General features: G+C 40.9%; 1 protein-coding gene across 4 annotated transcripts in view; it reads left to right on the forward strand.

Moving 5' to 3' along the window:
• The window catches only part of arhgef28a (Rho guanine nucleotide exchange factor (GEF) 28a), a 57,679-nt gene extending 45,001 nt beyond the window's left edge, over window positions 1–12,678 (forward strand). For all 4 annotated transcript variants that reach the window (XM_085166207.1, XM_085166209.1, XM_085166208.1 and 1 more), the window contains 5 exons: window positions 360–595; window positions 1,228–1,275; window positions 1,895–2,413; window positions 4,170–4,434; window positions 9,926–12,678. In XM_085166207.1, coding sequence (XP_085022333.1) covers window positions 360–595; window positions 1,228–1,275; window positions 1,895–2,413; window positions 4,170–4,434; window positions 9,926–10,077 — 1,220 coding nt within the window. In that variant the 3' untranslated portion in view covers window positions 10,078–12,678. The remainder of the gene's footprint in view (window positions 1–359; window positions 596–1,227; window positions 1,276–1,894; window positions 2,414–4,169; window positions 4,435–9,925) is intronic.
• Window positions 12,679–23,144: the final 10,466 nt, after the last annotated feature.

Here is a 23,144-nt window from a genome sequence, read left to right on the forward strand (position 1 = left end):
CTAAACAGCACGGCAGGCAGCATCTGTTGTTTTAGCTTAATTTCCATGGGATCAAAGTAACGTCTTTGGTGCTAGGTTGAAATGGTTATAATGGGTTTTTTTTCTTTTTGTTCCACACACCCTGTAATCCACTACATGATGAATAAACCCATTTTAGGAAAATTCATAAAGTATGAGATGCTGGCGCTTTAATTTAACAGAGTTACATGATTTTTAAAAGGCCAACGGCTCCGGTGAGAAAACTTGGATTATGTTCTTACAACAAAATTGAACTGTTGATGGCTTCAGTTGATTCAGTAATGTTGTTACTGATCTTACTAGTTTGAGTTTTACACTTGTCCCGTCTGTTTTTTTTCCAGCTGAGAACCTAAAGGCCATGTTATCGTCCAAGGTCCGTTCACCATCGAGCCACAGCCAGAACTCTGACACAGACTCCGTGTGTCCTGTCAGCCCTGCCGTACCCGTCGAGCCCTCAGACTCTTTGGAGGTCTCGCCTGAAGACCCTCGGGGCACCGAGGGAAGCTGGCCTGAGACCTTTGTATTTCAGTCCACAACTGACTTTCAAAAAGACAATCGAGGTGACGCTGACTTGAAGGTACGCAACCTGCTGTTTAAAATGTGTGCTGTGACTTCACCATATAAACAGAGAAGATAAATTAAATTGCTTTTTGAGTTAAATATTGATGCAGATATCAGGAGGCAATGCCTCCCTCGCTGCTGTACTGCAGAGGTAACGTGTTCCCTGCATCTGAGCACGGCTTCTTTCCACGTCCTTACAGATGTGTGGCTCAAGATTGTTGCTTTAATAATTCAGTGCAGTCTATTAGAATTACATTTTGGCCTTAATCTAATGAATCATTGATAAGTTCATAATAAAGGAAGTCCATTTAGTTTCCTGAGGTATTGCAGCATTAAATATTGATATGGGGACTTATTCCAATAACCATGCAACAGCCTTGCTGCTCTTTGCAGCTTTCTGTGACCTGTGAGGTAAATTACTCTGATAAGAGAGAGTGATAATTTAACCCTTAACAATGTGGTGACATTCCACGCGTGGCCTCCAGGGGGCACAAGTGTTCTGTCAATGCAACTTCAAGCTTAAAGAGGAATGCAGCTTGTAGTTACTTGTGTAGCTAACTAATAGGAAGTGAAATCTTGACGTTCACTCATGAAAACTGCAGAAGACCCATTAATCTGCGTTTTGTATCTGACTCTGTCTATTAACAGGTGGCTCAGAGTGTCCAAAACCTGACTCAGTTGCTGTACAGTCTGCAGGTGAGCTATTTTTATTTATCCTCCTCACAGCCCTCATCTATATTAGGCCAACAAAGAAATTAAAAGAAAAACACCTCCTGTGATCTCAGTATGAACAGATACGTTCTGTATCATAAGCAGGCTCTCATTCGCCTGCACACTTTCAGTAAACAGAAGCATCACTCTGCTGGAGCTCCAGGAGCTCATCTCACTGATCTGTTTTTTCAGTCGGGAGACGTAGCAGGATTTTTTGTTTCACTGTACACACGCTCCTTCTTTGGTGTAAAATTTAAATTTGTGTGAGGAGGAGAATGTGGGTGTATTTGCATATGACGTGTTGTTGTTGCCTATCTACTTAGGCTCGAGGATTTGATCACGATGTGATTTCCATATTCAAAGTTTCATTTTGGGTATGAACTCGGAAAACCACAGGGGGAGAGCAGCTGTGGCTTCCTGTCACTAGTTGCTGTGACCTTAATGCATAAAAATTAAAAGTCATCACTTTAGCCTTGATCGTGATTTCCGTCACATTTTGCCATTCAAATACGTTGCGAGGAGGCAACACGGTGGTAAAAGTGGCAGTTGATCATTTGCATTTTGATGAACCATGTCGCTTTTGACTTTCCCCTCTCTGTGCCAGGCTGCAGTGACCATCCAGGACAGCTGCTATGAGGTCCAGAGGCTCCTTCTCCAAGAGAGCGGCCGCCCTTCCCCTCGCGCCCAACGGCTGCATCTCCCAAGCGTCCGGGGCAGCGCCCTCCAGGATCAGGAGAAGCAACGTAACCTGGAGAAGCAGAAGGAGGAGGCGGCGGTGGCCCAGCGGCTCCATGACCGCCTGCGCCAGGAGAAGGAGCGCTGGGAGCGAGAGTGCCAGGCTAGGAAGAGTCAGCAGGGGGTGCAGGAGAGCATGCTGGAAGAGAGGGAGAAGCAGTGCCAGGTGGCAGCGGAGAGGCTGAGACGTGAACGTGTAGAGCTGGACGAGCAGCTCGAGGAGTACCAGCAGAACCTGGAGAGACTCAGGGAGGGCCAGAGGAGCGTGGAGAGGGAACGAGAGCGCCTGGATGAGCAGCAAAAGCTGCTGCAGTGCTGGAAGCGTGGGCCGCAGGACAGCCCTCCAACTGCGAATCCTCACATGTTCATCCCTCTTGATGGACAGCAGGTATTGGGGGAAACAGAAGTGATAGCCCTTTCTTTTACCAGTGAATCTATGAGCCAGTAATGCCCCTCACCAACGCTCGTGACCTCAGTGGGAGCAGATATACAGCATCCATGGAGTATTTCTTGTGCTAAAATCATTAACAAGAAGCTTTTCTCATACAGCCATCAGCCAGGGTTACGCTGGCTCACACGTTCACACCTAGCAGCCCAATCCCCTCTTGACATACGACCCGCGATAATGAGAGCAATTTCAGCACTATTTGTCTTAGTGCTCCGGCAGCTCCGCTCACCAGTAAACATCTTAATGATTGATGATAATTAAACCACTGCAAATAAAAGCTCTGACAAAATAATTAAAACCAGAGGCGCATGGCCTAAGAAACCAATCAATTGTGACCCAAAGGGGCTTAGATTATCGACACTTTGTTTGAAAAGCACTCCAGCAAAATGTCCCACACAGCTGGAAGGCATGGAGGATAAAGGGTGTGCTGTTCCCCCTGCCCTTTAAGTCCCAATATACCTCACGTGGAACTGCAGCAGTGGTGAAACTAATTTAGCACATACATCTATCTGAACCTCCGCTGGCTTATGGGGCTTGTGTTGCTCTGTTCGGCAGCAGGTGTGACTTGTTCAGAAGACACACAGAGAGCACAGAATGGACGGACAAATGAGCAGGCTCAGGTTTCGATATTCCTTCTGTCCCTCATTAATTTACACACAACCGCCACCCCCACCTTGGTCTTTTCCAGGCTAGACGTGATGAGGCTCTCCTGGCTTTTTGCAGTCTTTATTTATTTCCATTCATCTATTTTAGTCGGTCCAACAAAAGCGTGCCGAGACAGTGCAGGTCCTAATGTTTCCCCCCCCACACACACTAATGCTTCAGCCAGAGGCAATGGTTCATAGGGTCAGAGGCAGATCAAATGACACACACACACACTTTGACTCTCTGGTTGCATCTAATTAGCTGTGCTGCCTGCACTCAGCAGAGGGAAAGACCATGTTTATGTGAAGATGAGTCCTAATCTGCCCTTAGCCAAACATTAAAGGGTCGCTTCACCCAAATGACAACATGTTCCCTCACTTACCTTTAGTTGATATACTTTTATTTTTATTTTCTCTTGAGAGTTTTTGCCTTTGCAACAATAAGTGAGTCATTTGTGAGGGAAAAAAAATGTCAGCGAGAGTGTCGTTCCAGAAACAGCTTCTCCATTATTCACATAAATCCACAGAACATACTGTGAGCACTTTTCTTGGAAATGGCTTTCTCTGGAAGAAATTGCCTCTGCAGAAACTTCACAGTGAAGTCTTTATATTATCCACAGAAAGAAATGTTTCAGTACTGCGAGCATCAAAAAATAAAATTTCATTCACTTTCTTTGTATTGGAGAGAGAGACAGAGAAAGAGATCGGTTTATTGCATGAAGTGAGAAAATGTCATTTCGAGTGACTCACTTTTTGTCATTTTGTAATTAAAGCTTGAGGAAAGTAGAGATCTTGAAATGGAGGCTTTTCTAGTTGTTGGCAGGTATGTCAAATGTGTTTCCTGGTCTTTTTATGTAAATGCGTGAGTGTATTTCAAAGGTGGATTGTTGACAGATTTCACAGGTGTGAATGCCATCCAGCTGTCAGCATTCATTATTTGTTAATGATCTTATCCTGGAACGAAAATGGGTTTCCTCTTCCTGTTCTCACGGTTCTCGATGATGATCTTGCTAGTCTGGATCGAGCCCTGACATTTCCTCCCTCTCCCTCAGGACTCGGCATCAAGTCCGTCCAGAGGCCATGCCGGTAACGGCTCTGTGTTTGTGAACGAGGCCGCGTTAGCCAGTACCAGCGTCAACAACCGCCATGTGCACCACAGAAGAAATGATGCTAGCACACACAATTGTCTCAACTCCCTGCTGGCCCAATCCAACGGCAGACAGCCTTCTGGAGCTAAGACTCCCCACGGCCAACACTCAGACTCCCAGGGATGGATGATGGGGACTGGATACCTCCACAGCCCTGCAGGAAGGCATGGTAAGAATTACCACAAAGTTTAATTTCAAAGTTAGAAAGAGAAGACACAAATGCAAATCCAGCTTGGGCCTCATATGTTTTTTAAACTTTTCCAGTCACTTGCTTGCTACTATATTGATTTCCAAACAGATCAAAAACGAATGAAGTAATTGGACTGTATGATACACTGAATTTTATTTGCATTCACATTTTGGCTTTCAGTGGTTCTAATTGAGATATACTGATTGTCTCGTTTTGGTTTTAGTTTCATGGGATTAATCCCGTGCATCTCTTTTCTGTACACTGGTGTACTTACTCTCCTCTGTCAGTTCAATTCAATTTCATTTACATAACAAAAAAGCAACAGTCACTGTTATATTCAAAGCTAAAGATACTACAATAGTGGGGAGAAAACCACACGATTCAGACAACCTTCTATGAGCAAACAGTGGGAAGGAAAAACACTCGGTGCCTCACAGGAAGCCCCCAGCAGCCTAGACCTATTGCAGCATAACAAATGGAAAGTGCAGGGTCAGCCGATCCAACCTTAGCTATAAGCTTTTTAGAAAGGAAAGTTTAAAGGCTTGTCTTAAAATTAGACAGGTTGCCTATCACCTGAATCCAAACTGGGAGCTGCTTCCACAGAAAAGGGGCCTGAAAGCTGAAGGCTCTCCCTCCCATTCTACTTCTTAAATAATCTAGGAACCACAAGTAAGCCTTCAGTCTGAGAGCAAAGGGGATATGGTACTATGAAGCCTTTAAGATAAGATGGGACCTTCCTCTTTGAGGAAGACCTAGTGATACTGAGCCCTCAGCTGGCCTCCATCTGAGTCTCTGGTACACTTGTAACAGTGCTGGTTTCAGAGCTTTTGTTTTCCCCGTCTGCTCAAACAGACCTCTCAAAGTTGAGGCTGGGATATATTTTGACAATTCTCTCAGTGAATACCTTTGGTTTGCCGAAAGAGGATCGGATTTTTTATAGCACCAAATAGCTCAATTTCTTATTTCCATTTCTACTACATTTAAGAACATGCATTTTAGCACAGTGCTACACATTGCATTTACCTCATGTATTTGAACAGTAGCGTACTGTGTTATCACCCTGTCAACATAAATTAGAAATCTGCGCCCTGTGAGAATGTCAACAAACCTTCTTCTTGCACTGGTTTCACCCATGCATGCGAGAGCCTACTGTACACACAAACACGCCGCGCTCTCAAGGCCGTATCCACGGTGAGGCCTTGCCTGTCCTCCCACCACCTCCACCTGCAGCGCTATCGAGTCCCCCAAACTCCACCCCACCTGACAATGCTCGAGCCTGCCAAAGGAAAAAGAAAATCAATGCTTTCTCTATCTATCGAGTGGCCGGGGAGACAACAGCGTGTGAATCACAGTCTGCAGGCGATGGCTGACTGATTGGGACATCGATCTGAAAGAAATCTTTGCAAAACTCATTACAGCATGGCTTGTCATCGCATCAGGTGAAAAGGGGGCGGTGTGAGCGGGCGGGGGGTGGGGAGGAATGAGAGATGCAGTCACAGATTAATCAGGTTGCGCTCTGGAGGTGTCGGCTACATTCCCATGTTTGCCCGTCTCCATTTCTAATCCATTCATCAACGTGCTCGCCCCGATGCTCTCAGCAGGCGGGGAAAATTACAGTTTACATTCGGCCTGTCTCCCTGGGCCCTCGTAAAAACCGGGTCAGCGCAGCCTTATGTGGTGTTCCCGCTATTGTTTACCAGCTTACAGCAGGGAGCACAATCTCTTTGCCATTGATCAGCTTATTAACCTTTCCTCATTATTGAGCACACGCAATGCCCCAGTGAAACCTGAGTCACTTGTTAACAAGCCCGGGGTGGATGTCTGCCTGCAGTCTACAGTGCAGGGTGTGCTCCAGCTGATGTGTAACCACAAGGCTCTTCAGTGGGTCCCTTAAGGGTCTTCTCAACAGTTAATAAAAGACCAAATCGCCACATAAGTTTTTGTGTCTTAGGTGCAGTCTTATATTTTAAGAGCTCTCGTGCGATCTCATTCTGGGTCACAAGCTGCCTGGTATGTGGAGGAACCTGGTATCTCCATTCTTCTTTTTTTCGTGTGAAAAGAAAAGGAATCTCTTTCAGATGCAAATGATCCATTGTGCTGTCAGTCACATGGATCAAAATATGATCTCTCTTCTCATCCTCACCTGTGCATGTGACTATTTCTTCTTGTCCACACGACACACACACACACACACCTTTTTTAATTCAGTGGATTTCCATAATTCATTCTGGTTCAGTGTAATCTTGGAGAACCAGTTGGATGGGATTTTTTACGCTGACACTTCATCTGATGAGTCGTATCAGGTTTTTGTTGTTCACCTTTTTACACAAAAGACGAGAGCTCTGTGAGGATGTTGAGGAAGAAAAGAAAGGTGAAGCTGCTTCACTTTACGGCACGCTGACAAATTCAAACCCTGTGCAAAGTGCTGCAGGAGGCAAAAAACCTGAAGCATCGCAGCGCACAGTAGCTTTTGAATAGATCATTTTTCTGTGAGTCTGCCACACACTTAGAAAACAGTGGACATAACACAATACAAATAATAATGCAACATATAACTTAGGAATGTTTTTTTTTCTTGCAAAGGTGCAAACTTAATAAAACCTCCCTGCATCAGGACATTTTACTGCTTTCTTTATAACACTGGTTGTGTACAATTTATTTTGTGGAAAGGTGTCCAAGTGTTGTGTATCGGGCATTAAAAATTCCTTGGCATTCAATAAAAAAGCTTCTTTATACATTGTGAGCCTATATAACACAACGATCACGGCGTATTATTCATTCATCATTAGTTCCCTAATAAACGGTATCGTTCTTTTGACACCAGCGTGTTGTTGTCAGACTGAAATAAAAAGAATGAATTGAGTTCTCTCTGCTTAAGGCCAGCAGCTCCTGGCTGGTTAGATTTAACTAGCTTAACGCAGCCACTTCTTCAATCAAACCCATCGAGCCCATCTACAGAGAGCCCGTTCGCTTCCTTTTATTTCATTGTGCTGAAGCCGGCTAAAGTTAATCTGAGCCCTAATTCTGTTTAAATTTGCTTTTATTTATTGTCAGAATTTAAATGAAAAAAGTAACATTCTATTGTTTTTGTTTTTTTGTTTGTTTTTTATACACAGAACATGATATCCCCTACAGAAAGCTAGAATTCTGTGAATGCTTCAGTCACACGGGGAAAACAGTAGTTGGAGACATATATTCAAAGCAACTGCAACAATATGGCAATAGAACAACAAGCTATGCTTGATGGAGTCAGTCTGCAGTTAGTCTGCTATGAGTATGCAACCGAATTGGGTCATGTTGGCAATCAAATGAAATCTCTTTGTGATAATATGTCGATTATGTGTGAAAAATTTCTTGAAAACTGCAGTTTATCTGTTGTCTTCTGCATGCACAAAAAATCATATTAACAACTGGTCACTTTGAGGTTACTTTATTTGTATTTGTAGGTAGATTTGATCTGCAGACGTCAGTCATCCATCCTCACATGCACACTCTTAATACAACAGACAACCGAAAAGCATGCAGCAAAATTCAGAGTCCAACCAGAACCTTGTAGATTTCAATCAGGAATTCAGAATTGCCTCCACCAATAACAACGTTTTTGCTGCAGGACATTGATTAAACTGTAAAATCTTAGACATACTTGATTTTATATACGAATGTAACCAGAATACAACCTGTTAGTAATCAAGTCATGTCCACTATTACCAAGCGATGTCTTGCAGAGATGTGTTGGCAATCTGCCTGCATTTATGAATTGAACGGCAACCTTCAGCAACCTGTCTGCAGTCAGTCTGAGTTGGATGGTGATTGTTTGGGATACAAGTGCCCGCAATCAGTTTCTGAAAGCAACAAAGTTTGTTGCAATTATCAGTCAACCATTGACTTTTCGTAGACACAAGGAGGTTGGTGTGCTGTTTTTACTCTAGTGTGACTGAGCCATAATTGGTCAATAAAGGATTTATTACAGCACATACTCTCTTGGTCGTGGCTGCTTCCAAACTATAATTATGCCAGACATTGGGAGCATCATTAAATTAAAAATAAAACGGTGACAATCGCCGGGTGGCTGGTGTTAGAAAATCATTGCTGATTTAAATTTGATCAGGAACTTGGGAGAGTTGCGAGCTCTTCCCTGTTTGTAAATCATCTGGTTAAACTGTCAGCACCAATTTTGCATTTGGTTTATGTATGCAAATCAAAAAAATACATACACTTCAAAAAATAGACTCATCTCTTGTTGTGCTGCATTTTATTTCATGCTGTGAACTAAAATGCGATGCTAAGTTGTTAAAGTTGATACTTCTCTTTTGTACACTACTTTCTGCAGAACGAGCACTTGTTTCTGTAGTGTTTGAATTTTGACTGGTCAAACATCAGCAATTTTGGGATTTCTGACCATTACGAGTACACCAACTCTTAAAGTACTTCATGTATCCATAGTTGATAATGTGAACACACTTCTGCACTCAAAATAGTGAGTTTAAGTATGACACAAGCAGTAGTGTAGTATTTACCTTTCACTGCTGTAGACAGAAAATAAAACAACCCTGTGCCACGCTTTATCAGCCTTGTGTTTATTGCAATTTAAATATTTAACAGCATGCATGTCACATTATCATTCAATCTTAATATTTCATGGATGAAACTCAAAGAAAGAGATTTGGTATTTTTATCTTTACATCTCATCTAGTGGAGGCCTGGCCTGTGTGTTGGCTAACAGAGCTACTCTGACAGACTCTTATATAATTAATCAAACAGACACTTTCCTACAGGGACACAATGAGGCAATTTATAGTTCACGCCATCTGTTACCATGACAGCACACCTGCCCTAATGCTAGACAGCACATGGAGGAAAAAAGAATGCAAGCGTAGCAGAGACAAGTGATAGTTACCACCTACAAAAGCATAGCCTCTTTAAGAGCTAATTGCATCTGAATAATAATGATACTAATCCTTGAAAAAGATTATGAGAACAGCAACTACAGGCTGGTCAGGGTTATAGTATTTTGCTGTGAGAGTACTTCAGCATAACCATATGCTTGCCAACTCGTAGGTGTTAGCAGTTTCATTTGTCATTTCTGGTCTCTTGTCTCCTCCTCTCTTTTTGTCCGCCATCGCTTGCGAGGAGGCTGATGTCATCGAAGCCTGACAATTGATCGTGTTGAGAAAGCTGCTGATAAAAGTGACACGCCTGAGCTGAGGGGGCGTGATGCATAGCTTGAAATTCTCTTTTTTCCCCATTTTCAGACACGGTGCAGGAGGGAGCAGCAGGCTCAGCAGCGCCTAATCTGTATGCTGTTAGTGATTACATAAGTGGGCTAAGCAATTAGACCGAGCTCATTAAACACGTGGCTACGTGTCCCATACTGTCGGATACTTGATCAGTGGTGAATAAATAATGTCTCATTGTTCAATTTCAGTAATTGTATTTCTCCTACAAATGGTGTTTTTTTGTGCCCACTCAGATCACAGCTACAATGGGGAGACCTGGTCACTAACAGCAAGTGGAACTGACCCGTATCCGGTGCGCCCGCATCCCGGTGACCCTCAGCTGGTTTCCTTGGAGACCGACAGTGGAGGGGAGGAGGGCAGGGAGGAAACTATTGTGTACCTATGAACGTTGGTGCATTTCAAACTCTAAAAAAACACTCGGTGAAAGACATTCACGATCAGCATCAGTACTGGACTGACATTTGTTTTTCGGCATGCTTGTTTTCTACCATTGAAAGGTTATTTTGGTCTTTTTTTTGTAAACAGTTTCTGGCAACATTGAGAGAGAAACAGACTCTGTCTCACTTGTCATGCACCTTAGCTCAAAACACCACTGAGTGTTCAGTGTTCCTTGTTTTCTGTCTTCTTTGTGTCTGTGTCTGTTTATATATGTGGCCATATATTGACTGTCAAAACCCCTGCAGCCCTTTTCCCCTTTCGCCTTCTCTGCTTTTTTGCCGTCTCTCCTTCGCTGCTTTTCTCAGGTCCCGCATATCTCACCCCTCCAGCTCTATATTTATTATTATTCCCATTGAGTGAGAGAAAAGCATATACTCCATATCAGTGAAACATCAGCCTGGATCTCTCAAGTGGGCGATTGTTTTGCTTTGGAGTAAACTGTCCCTGTTTCATTCATCAGACAGGTCCTGTTTATTTACCAGCTAAAGAGCAATGGGGAGCACAGATCATTAGAAATGAGAGATGAGAGCCGACAACATCAGTCCCACATTTTGCAGTCTTGCCGTCTCATTTATTTCCTTTTATCTGAAGCATGTTTTTCTTGTTTAAAAAAATAAGCCCAGTTATGGTCTTAGTGGGGATGTTGCAGCTGGGCTAATCTGTCAGTTTTATCAGGGAGTAGAAATGAGAAATAAGCTTTCGAGCACTTGAGTATTATTTCCTGCAATACGCAAAAGCACACTCGCTCAAACCGCCTTAAGTCCTGAAGTCAAATTTTAGCCTGGCTCTTTGGATTGTCCAACTGTCCATCGGAAATGAAATGAAATGTCCTAAAAGCTGTTGGATATATTTCCATAAAATTTTCTAAAGACATTTGTGATCCTGCTTGACACTTGGCTGGAACGTTTTGACAAATATTGGTTGGATTGTCATGACCTTTGGTACAAACGTTAATGATCTCCACAGGAAAAAATGTCACCGTAATTGAGCCATTAGAATTTCGTCTAGTGTCATGTTCAGGTCAAACATTTAAAAGTGGCAACAGACTTCAGCACCCGCTGTCACACCCATCACGTCATCTAACTGGGGAGAGCAACCACTCACTAATGGCTCAGTCACACTAGAGTAAGGAAACTGCTCTAGTAAAAATAGAATTGCAACCTACTTGTGACTAAAGTGATAATTGGATTGATTTCTTTTTTTTTTTTTGCATTCAGCGACTAATTGGAAGTAGTTAGCTTGACCAACTGGTGCAACACCTTCAACCTCTGGGTGACAACTTTTGATTGCAAGAAGATTGCACAGGTCACCTGGTAAGGCATACCTGTCTCCAAACAGTCACAAGCTTGGATTGAAATCACTCAGACACATTTGTCAAGGGTTGCAAATAACTGGCACCTAATTTATAAACACAGACATATTGCCAACAAATTGGAATCAGTCTGAGTCAGTCTGTGCCAATAAGTGAAATTCGTCTCGTCTTTTGCATTATGTACTCGAACTGGTTGCCAACTGGTTGTAGTCTAGTTATATGTCTACATAAAAGCAAGGTTGATTTTAAGTGCCTGTGTCCTTTTCAGTTAAATTGCTGTCATGTAGTAACTACTACATTCCTGTTTTAAATCTATGGCTGCACTCTGAATGTAAGTAGCTAATGTTCATTGCACATGGTTCGAATAATTTCAGTCATGCAACTATGTCCAACCACAGTTATTCCTTGCTTGATTAGTGCATTGTAATGGGGAAAGTGCTTACTGCTTTTTAGTCCAGATTTAGTACCAGTGGCAGGAAGAACTGCATAGTAACAGTGATATTTTTTGGCAGCAAGCCTAAACACTGTCATTTCATAGCCATTACAATGTGCTTCTTTCGTAAAACCTAATGTCCCTTTAATTTTGCAAATGCTACAGTTTTGAACAGTTCCTGTAAACAAAATGACCTAACAGGTCGCTCTTTGTACTTAGTGCTGATTTAGTAATATCAGTGTGCTAAGACCCTAAACTAAGACTGAGGAACCATTGAACTACAGTGCTTAAAGCTCAGCATCATAAATATGTTTGCTCAGTTTAGCTGTCTTTCTTTGCTTGCTTCATAGGGTGAAAAATGTCCTAATATAAATATCCTCCCAAGTGCCCAGAACAATAAGAAGTTGCCTTATTGATGCTCTTGTGCTCTGTGCTGAACTATTACAATGCAGCTAGCATTTACATATTGCTTCTCCTGATGGTTTTTTTTGTATCGAATGTGCCAATGCTTTAGGTGTCTCCTAGTGTTTGTACAGGCACTATAACATGAATCTTGTTTAATTTCTGTTGTAGTGTAAGTAGACCACAAGGCAGTGGAGTATTTTGATGTTTTGACTTTATACCATGTACATAACTTATGTGCTTTTATTTATTTATTTTAAAAAAAAGTCATGTTTTACTGTGCGGTGTGAAGGGTTCTATTGCACAAAAACGTGAACGTGTGTAACCAGGTCTATTTTCCTGTTTTGAGCTCATGTGTTGTACATTCTTGACTTTACTGATAAAATTGCATTTAAAAAGAATTTCCCGCGGTGCTTTGTTTTTCTTGAGGTTTGTTTGATGGGGCTACATGATGGGGTTTATTACACTGAAACAGCAAAATAGCTGAATCTTAAACAGAGAGCTCAGCATGGGTGACAATAACACTTCAGTTTTTGTGTCCTTGGTCTCCTTGTGCAGTGTCTCCAACAGTGTAAACAGATGTGTGATTGAGCTTCCCGTTCAGCTGCCAGCAGTGACAGGTGGCAGACCAGGTGCGTGAATGTCAATGATTTCCTATGTGAGCACACTGCTGAATTGCAATCATAAAATCCGCTCCAGTATCAGATGAATGCAATATGTTGTTTTTTCAAATACGGATTCCTGCGAACCAAAATTGATCTTTTCACAAGAGGCCAAAAACAAAAACAGAGCTTCCAGGTTTTTTCCTGACAATAAAAGCAATGTATTTCATGTGCTCCACCTGTGTCTCTGCATCTGTTGTGGTTTAAGAAGAGCAGAAGTATGTGGTAGCAACAGGGTCCCGGCTCTGCCCCCAATTTGCATCTTATTATTTCACAGACTATTGCATATTTTGTAAACGCCCACTTCATTCCATGTCAGCTGCACGCCCCGGTCTTTTTTCTGGCTTAGTACATTTTGCATTTAATAAGTATGATTTTTTTTGTTTGTTTGTTTAAAGACCTGCAGTGTAATTCATCATTTTTTGGACTTAGAGTTAGGGTTGCATGTGGTAGCCTAGGTGATCAAACTGGGCTTAGTAAAAGAATTATTAATATTATGATTAATATTATTAAGATTTTTACAACTATTATGATTATTACTAGCAGTGCTGTATTAGCAGTGATAGCTGTGACTGCACAGTGGAAGCTGTACATGGTGTAAAAATTAACAGCTGTATAAAAATATCTGTATTTAAAAATGACTAAGGAGGAGTAATGATATACAAATGATGAATTAAGCGCCCACTAATGCTTTATTAATGCTTAATAGCATTAAAGTATTATAAAGTGTCACCCTTTCAACATATTGCTGCAGGTCAGACACTTTAGCTGTCACATTATATTAATAATAAGAGCTTTTAATTGGAAATGTAGAAATTTGGAAATCAGTACTTGACCTTAAAGGAATAAACAGCCATTACCTGTGGCCTGTACGCTGATCATGGTGTTTTGGACATAGCTAGCAAAGATTCCCCTCTCTCTGCCATCTTCTATGATTATCTTTAACCCTCTATTAATGGTGTAGAACAGTAAAGGTGCAGCAGACAGGGAATACAAATTTGCCAATTCTTAAAATTGAACCCCTGCAGTGAGTGTTACATATAAACACGTGTATATGAATGTGCAAATGTGACGTTGGATTTATGTGCATAAATATGGCGTACATTCATGACCCCTTCCTTGATCGTGCAGTTTTTATGTGTAAATGCACAGAAAAAGAAACAGTACTTTTTATTTGGAGTAAATATTTGACTCAATCACTAAAGAGTTAAGGAGCAAATATGCATACTGCACATATTTCACAATCATTATGGCATGATACATAGAGTATATATATATATATATATATATATATATATATATTTAAGTATATTTAAGCAGAAAGAAATTTTTCTGCTAGTAACGTCATTGATCATAGAGCTTGATTGTTTATTTTTTTATTTTTTCCTTTGTGTGTGAATCTCAACATGCGTCACATAATCTATTAGCTTCTTTTAAACCTTTTAAACCATATATATATATATATATATATATATATATATATATATATATATATATATGTGTGTGTGTGTGTGTGTGTGTGTGTGTGTGTACTTCAGTCGTATAAAACACTAAATGTTTTAAGATCAAAACAGTTCTGACATTCTGAATACTCTGATCTGCGCTCTTATAAACCCTCGAGGCTTTTCAGGTCATCTGGGAACTGCTTCTCCTTCAACTTTTGAAATAAAATATAGTGATGACGCCTTTAGCTTCTCTGTGGTACAGATCTGAAACAAGCTGCTGAGAGATCTGAGCTTTTCAAATGTTAACTGCTGCAAAATTGATGGTTTTCTATTTACCACTGCTTTATTAAATTAGGGGCTACTTTGACACTGAGACTGTACGATATCTTTGTGCCTTTTGGGTAAAACACTATTAGCATTTTTTAAATTATTTAAAAATAATTCATTTTAGCCAGACCGTATCAAGGATCCATTGTATGTATTACCTTTGCTTTAAAATTGAGATTACGCCCATTTCCCTCAGGCCTTCTGGAGCTTTCAGTGGAATAGGGTGTACCTTACCTCATCAGTTTTGAAGGAAAACCAAACAGCTGTTTGAAAAGGAATCTTTTGTGTTTTTGTCTAGGACAAAGGTGTCTGACAAAGGTGTGGGAAGAGAAAGCCTTTTATGATATTGCGAGCTTTTGTATGCATGTCATAGAGGTGCCTGTGTGTGTGCGTGTATATGTGACAGGTGTCATTGTTCACACAGCCGCATATAGTTTTACTGTTATATAAACAAGCACTAGAATACAGTGCTTAAGAGCTTTAGTTAAAAAGGAACTTACAGACAGGGTCAGTTCACTTCAACAGACCTGGTTGGTTGGTCGTCTTTGTTCTTTGTTACACATTCTGAGCAATTTCTTGTTTTTGTGCTGTTGTTCTGAGCTATTTCCTTTGATTTTATTGGGTTATATCTGTCTATCTACATTTGGGAAACATGGGTTGGGGTAAATGTGTATGTTATAAGGGTTAAATAGGCAGGTGCATGAGTTAGGGGGTGTGTTGGTGTAAAGGTTTGAAGTAAGAGGCGGTGAATAAGTTCGGGGGGAAACGGTGGGGTTGTAAGTTTCAAGAGAAATGATGGCCTTGCAGAGCTAACTCATATTCTCCTTCATTTCTTCCCGTTAACGCCTTGTGTGAGCTCCAGCTTTTTATTGTTTTACCTCTTCTCTTTCATTCTTCTTGGTGTTAATTTTCCTCTTGCTCTTGTGCTTTATTTTTCTCCTGTTCCATTTGAACTTTTGGCTCTTTTAAACTAGATGCAAGTGAAGGGTGGTATCATTTATCTTCTTGTAAGCTCCACTAAGCTGACTGCCCAATTTTTTACATGCTTATAAATAATTGTCAAGCTCTTCAGGTGGTCCTTTCCATAATGATTTGAAATCCTGTGAAAACTATGAATACACTGAAATCATCTGCACTGTTGTAGATCTCAATATGGATCAGGAATTAGGAATGTTTCCAGCACGTTGTTCAACGTACATCACAAAGAGTTAAATAGTTCTGAACTATTAGAAAAGTAACTGAGTGTAAAGTTGTGTTTTCGCCCTTAAACTTGACACAGAAATTCCCGAGGTCAAAAACTGGAATGTTCTTGCTGTGAGGTGACCATGCAGAGGATCTACTGTGTGGTGCATGTTTGGAACTGCGGAATCAGGAGGCGCTTGACAGAGAAATACGCTCTAACTCAAGCTATAGCAGTAGGATGTCAATCAACCATCTAGATTTTTCCAGTTCAGCTGAAAGTTCCCCGATATCATCACAAACACTTTTCATTTGCAGCTACCTGAGGAGTGGAGCAAAAAGTGTCATAATTTAAAGCATAAACACACTCGAGCTGAAATTAAAGTAATAGCTCTTTAGCATTTCATCCGTTTAGCTTTTCTTTGTCTGGGATCGGTAATTAAAGGTTGTTCCTTATTACGGCACGAGGCTTCTGTCCCTTCTTCCCTAGTTGTTTTTAATGACCTCTGTGGAAGGTGACCAATAACACCGACGGAAAAACCGATAAAGGGGAAACATATTATCGCTGAGTCATCTGGCAGGCCGAACCACACGTTGCTACAGGCTCTCCCAAGAGGGTGTAATGATTTCTGTAGGCACACAGAATAAACCTGCTCAGTCCAAATATAAATAACAGCTATTAAAGCTTATCCCAGTGAGTGATGCATTTATGAGAAACCTGCACTATATACAACATATATACAGGTTATTAGATTTTTCTTAGGGGTGAATTATAGTTACAGGATAGACTCAGTATATATACAGACTGTTCAAAACCATACCCAGAGAGGGAAATCTACAGATATAATGACCATAACAACGTGATTCATGTTTGTCTGACTTTCAGTACTTTTCAGTGTTTTCTGCTCTCTCTCTTTTACTGTATTTGGTGCAAGCAAACATTTCCGTTCAGATTTGCTTATGACACGCCTTTGCAGCATTTGCAAAAAGTTGCTTCTTTTGAAGAGACATTTTTAACTGACACATCCTCTGATCTTTATGTCTGACCCCCGTTTTAATTGGTCTCACTCATCACGTCCCTTTAAAATCATGATCATCTCCTCTCTCCTGCGATGCTGTTTAACCCAAAATAAGTGCTAATTACAACACTTACACACTGTGCAGCTTCTGTGTCATTGCCACGGGTCTGAGCTTCAAAGCAAAGGCAGGTCAGGTACGGCACTCTTTTACAAAATGTTCTTTTATAGCTAAGATTATCACTGTTAATAACATACAGTACAATTATCAGACACTTTCTAGTGATGGGTTGAACCCCTCTTTACCTTAATTCTTCTTGACATGTTTTCAACAGCCTACCAGAAACATTCGTCAGAGAGTTTGGTTCATACAGACATGATCACACAGTTGCTGCAGATTTGGAGTAAGGTGAACTCATTGTAATGTTAAAGAAACCAATGTGAGATGATCTAAGCTTTGTAAAATAGAGCACTATCCTCATGGAGGCAGCCATCAGCAGATGGGCACACCGTGGCCATAAATAGATAGACATGGTCAGCATCAGTATTCAGGTAGGCTGCGGCAGTTAAAAGATGCTCATTTCATGCTAAGAAATGATTCTCTGCAATATTACATTAGTAACACAAGCGTGAACCATTGATACCAGGCAGGAAGGATCCACGCTTTCATGTTTACACCAATTCTGACCCTACCATTTGAATGTTGTAGCAGTGATCGAAAGTCATCAGGCCAGATGTTTTTTCAGTTTTCTGTTGACCAACTTTGATAAGCCTGTGCAAGTTTTAACCACTGTTTTCTGTTCTTAGCTGACAGGAGTGGCACTCGGTTCGGTGTTCAGTGATTTGCGCTCTTCAGAATACCTCAGTTATCACAAGTGATTACTTAAATGCCTGTTAATCTTTCGCTGTTAGTCTGTCCATTATCATCTGACCTTTGACATCAGCAAAGAGAGAGAACTGATGCTCACTGGACATGTTCTGTAAACTGTGGGGATGATTGTGTGGCAAAATCCTAGCAGATCAACAGCTTCTTAAATACTCAGACCAGCCCTTCTATGGTGTTATTTTTGTGCCACTATTGTGAGCGCACGTAAAAAAAATTTGAGCGCACGTACAAAAAGTTTGCAGGTACAAGTGTTGCATTTTGAGGAGAAATTTATTTTGAGCGAAGAAAAGCTAAATTTGAGTGAACAAAATTCATTGCTGCGTGCAAAAAATGTATTTCAGTGTTTGCTATTATCCACACACACACACAATAGCAGCCCCTCTTGCTCAGTTTTTGCATTTGCGCTCGCTCGCAATGTGTTGCTTGCGCTCTCAACATTTCTGCCTGTGCGCGTTCAGCTCTTTCTGTACACCGTTATAGTTGTGCCACAAAACCAGCCAATCACAGACTTGGATGCAAAAAAATCTGATTGGCTGTTTTGGTCTCCAATCAGCTCGAAATGAAAAAATGCAATATCCCAGAATCCATTTCATCCAAAACTCAGACGAGGCAGTGGCAGAGCAACACAGAGTGGCGGAGTTTGAAATATTACTCTGTCTGGGTCACGAAATAAACTTTTAAGATATTTTCATGCGAGAAAATATCTTAAAAGAACAAAAGAACATATATCCACACCAATATCATGAGCAGCAGCTTTTACAGCTGTGGCTCCAGCAAACATCAGCTGATACTAGAAAGTAATATTAAATAAATTCTAACAGCTTATCAAGCTTGAACGTGCTGCTGTTGTTTAGCTCGACATCCGCTGGTTTCCTCTTTCTGGCGCAAAGTGGGCGATAAACAAACAAGAGAGATGATCAGCTGATCATTGATCAGTTTCATGATTGAAGTAGCAACAGGAGGGGGAGGGGTGAGCATGAGAGAAGAAGAGGCAGCTGACAGCGTAAAGACAGAATAACTCGAGCTTTGTGTCTTTTTCATTCTCGCTGAAATCCGGGACAAATCGCGTTCCTTTTCCCTCAATACGGATGTATTGTAATTGGTGCAGCCCAGAGCTGATCATGACCAACTGGCTAATCCACCACCTTTCATTGTTTATACCGTTTAAAAAACAAACAAACAAACATAAAAATGAAAAATCACCATCGGCCCACCGGGCAAATGCCCAATGGCCAGTCCAGCTGTGCGGTCAGCTGGTGGGTAACCGGCATCTCCGAAAACGTTAGAGCACTTATGCAAATATGTGATGTTTTGATAAATCAAGCAGATATTTGAAGTTTACACAGCACCATTCTTACATGAAAATATCTCAAAAGTTTATTTTGTGACCCAGAAAGAGTAATATTTCAAACTCTGCCACCACTGCCTCGTTTGAGTTTTGGACGAAATGGATTCTGGGATATTGCATTTTGTCATTTTGAGCTGATTGGAGACCAAAACAGCCAATCAGATTTTTTTGGATCGAAGTCTGTGATTGGCTGGTTTTGTGGCACAACTATAACGGTGTACAGAAAGAGTTGAGCACGCACGGGCAGAAATGTTGAGAACACGAGCAACACATAGCGAGCATGCAAAAACTGAGCGAGAGGGGCTGCTATTGTGTGTGTATGGATAACAGAGGTGGGTAGTAACGAGTTACATTTACTCCGTTACATTTACTTGAGTACGTTTTTGAAAAAAATTTACTTTTAAAGTACCGTTTTTGCACGATACTTTTTACGCCCCTCCCCCCTCTTCCCAGCGCAAAGCACAAGGCTCGCATGCTGAGTGAAGCGGAAAAAAAGTGCGAGAGAGGGTGAGAGAAAGAAAAAAAAACCCACGGCTCCCGTCGTTCACGTCAAAGATCCAGCTCTAAGAGCCATTTCGTTCGCGACCGACACATCACTACTTTTTAACTGTAGTTAGCTGGATGTCAGTCTTATGTTACAGCAGCTGTGTCGAGCTGCAAGTCATATTTTCGGTGCTACATTGTAGTGAGATAAGTTTGTGGGTGTTTTGTGCAGCTTCGGCTGTCCTTTCAACTGCTCGCTGGTTAGCTACAACTCATAGCTCACACTTATAACCTATAAGCTAACAGCTAGCCTGGTTAATGACGCTAGAGTTCAACGCACATGCAAACAGCTCGTCTCTACTGCTTTAAGGGTTGACAGGGTTTATTATGTGAAACAGCAGCTTGTTTAGTTTAAACAGTCTGCATTAAGCTGGGCAAACACGGCAATTTTTTTTCAGTCGCGTTATTCAGCTCCTGCTCAAACTGTACAGTTGAAATTTAGGGGTTAGAAGTTCATAGGTCACGATGCAGGGTCTCACGGCCTGATGCTCTGATGCGACCTGAGTGCTCAAACTGTGCGTCCATAACATGAAGCTTATCATACAAAATCTGTCTCTCGCTCTCCCTCTCTCTGTCTTTCACTCACACAGACACACACACACACACCACCATCAACTTTGCTAAATTACTAATGAAAAACATTGACCAGGCAGCTGTGATTGAGCAGCAGTGTCCATCCAACTCTTTTCATGGTTGTTGTAGTCGTGATAATTTTGTGAGGCCACATTGAAAAGCCTCGGATACGGAAGCGTAGAGCTGCCAACCAGGCAAAAGAAAAATAGAGCTATATCACTTTATAACGTGATATATCACGCATGAAAAGTATATTGTTCTAACAATATACCTTTCACGTTTGAACAATATAATATCACGTTCATACAATATAAATATTATATAGGCTACATCGCAGCTCCAGTCACGGCTTCCATCACTCTCTCGTCTTTTCCCAGAGTAACAGCCAAACAGGAGGATCTATTGGCTAGCACTTCTTAGCCTTGCATTCGTTCTTATTTTAAACTTAAGCTGGAATTTATTGCAAATTGTTTGTGCAGGATATGAATGACAAGATTTTGTTTTTCTACAAGAGTAAGTAAAAACCATCTCCAGTGTGATCAAATCTTCTTGCCAAACATCTGCAGCTTGGCAGTGTATACTACGGAGCCCCGCAGGGGACATGGGAGAAAAAACGTACATCACCTTTCTTCCCCATTTTGATGCTCAGTTTGAACTTAAGTAGATGTATGTGCATGACTCCATTGAGCTGCTTTTCAGTCCTTTCAATTTTGTGTGAAACACAGGCGGATAAATCAGAGGTTTAGGGGGAAAAAAACATCAAACAGCTCGTAAGAGTTACCTTCCAGGACTTCTATGTTTGTTTAATAAGCTGGAAAAAATACAAATATGTTGTTTCCCTTTGACGTAAATGCAGCATTAACAGGCTCTCCAGCACTGTTATCACGGGACTGCTTTGCAAAGTGCTTTGGGGCCTACATCAGAGTTTTTCCTGGCTCGGAAAAGGCCTTTGGGGCGGGTCGAATATGCGCAGCTGGAAACATAAATGCTGTGTACAGTGGAGAAAATGAGCATGCGTTACCTCATTTGACAGAAGTCTGTGCTCATTCCTGCGTTCTGGGCTACAAAAACTGTTTTAAAAGACATTTATATTTTATCAGAATATTGGGAGAGGACAGGAAGGGAATTCAATGAGGGTAACTGAAACCTCTTTTGTTTTTTATTATTTTTTTAATCAGTTTCTATTCTTTTTTGTGTCTATCCAAGCCCATCCCTGTACAGTACATCTGAATCTAGTTTCTCAGACATACTGTTGAAGGCATCACAACAGATAAAGTTAAAATAAATTAAAACAGAGAAGAGGGACAAAACAGAAACTCATATGTCCTCATAGCAGAAAAGGCACGACTAAATGATTTTCTTATTTGCTAAAGGCAAAGAAATACTTTCTATTAATGGCTATCATGTATCAAAAAAGCATCTGAATTGATAACCATGGCCTTCTAGTGGTGTTCAAATACACACTGCCAGAGGGCGAGCACAAATCAATACAAGTTTGATCTACGTGCGTCTATGTGCATTTCATGGCAGTTTTTTTCTACATTGATTTGGTAAAATGTCCACTTGTATAGTGGTTTCCAGCTATACTGTATATTGCTTTTTTTCAAATTGAGAGGAGAGGAATAACATAAAAATACTGCATCTAACATCTGCCACCAATTGGGTACTTTTCTGCTATGAATTAGTGTATCATTTTTCATCGTGAGCTATTTCCATGAAAGTGTATTCACCGCCTGTCGCCCTGTCAGCGCTCTCATCTTTCTGTCATCAGTGTCATCGGTCGTTCCTGCGATATTGTTGGTACAACAGTATTAGTAAGGCGTGTGCATGCACGCATGTGTTTGTATGCGAGGGATGAAAATCGTTTTAACTGGATGTGTACGCGCTGCGGTCGTCGGCGATCTACGGCCCACGTTGTTGTGACATGACAGACTGCATCTATTTTTAAATGCTCCTTTTAATTGCAGTCTTGGTGTTTATGCACAGGGTGGAGGTGAACCATCTCTTAGGCATACTAATACACATCAAAGGTTCATATCTGTCAGCACTTGAGGAGTGTCGGACACTCATGTGATGCTGTTCGTGAGAGCGTGTGGATGAGCTGTTCACTGTGATCCTGCACCGTGACACTGAGGTAATCCCTCACAATAGGTTCACTCATTTGATCAACCCACCCACCAGGTTTTCAATGGGACCTTCATTTTGCTTCTTTGTCCTTTTAAATTGTGTGTCACAAACATGTGTCATGAAGTTTAACAAGAGGTATTACTAGGGTGTTGTGCAACCTATAGGATAGGTTACTGTCACGGAATGCTAACAGATGTAGTGTAATCCTAAAGCATTTACCACAAAGCATTCCCAACTTTGTATCGTCTGACCTTTATTTTTCTTTTGGAATTGTAAAACTGATGTACGAGTGATGTATGATCAAACTTACAATGAACAAATCAGAAAAGAACATTTTTTCTTTTATCAGGTATTATCTTGATATCACATTGCCTTCTTCTTCTTGCCATCACTTTTTTTAGTTTCAATGTTTGAATGTTAGGACAAAATTTTGGGATTACTTTTTTTTTAGTTTTCATATATGATTCTAACCAGCTTGCAGCAGATCATAATAATATAATAATAGCAAGATATAATATAGATATGATTTTTCTCAAATCTGTTATTAACATAATACTAGAAAAATTAGCATTTCCTGCAAAGATGCTGTGTGAATGCTGTAAAGCTGAAGCTGTCTGCTGAAAACAGCTGAAAAGTCAGTATTTTAAAAGTAGTTGAACTTGTAATCATTTTGCTCAACTTGGCAAAAATATAAAAAACTTGACAGAAATGCAATAACTTAGAAGAAACATAATAACTTGGCAGAAATGGTAAAACACAGC

This window comes from Neolamprologus multifasciatus, chromosome 7 (assembly GCF_963576455.1).
Source record: "Neolamprologus multifasciatus chromosome 7, fNeoMul1.2, whole genome shotgun sequence".
NCBI lineage: Eukaryota > Metazoa > Chordata > Actinopteri > Cichliformes > Cichlidae > Neolamprologus > Neolamprologus multifasciatus.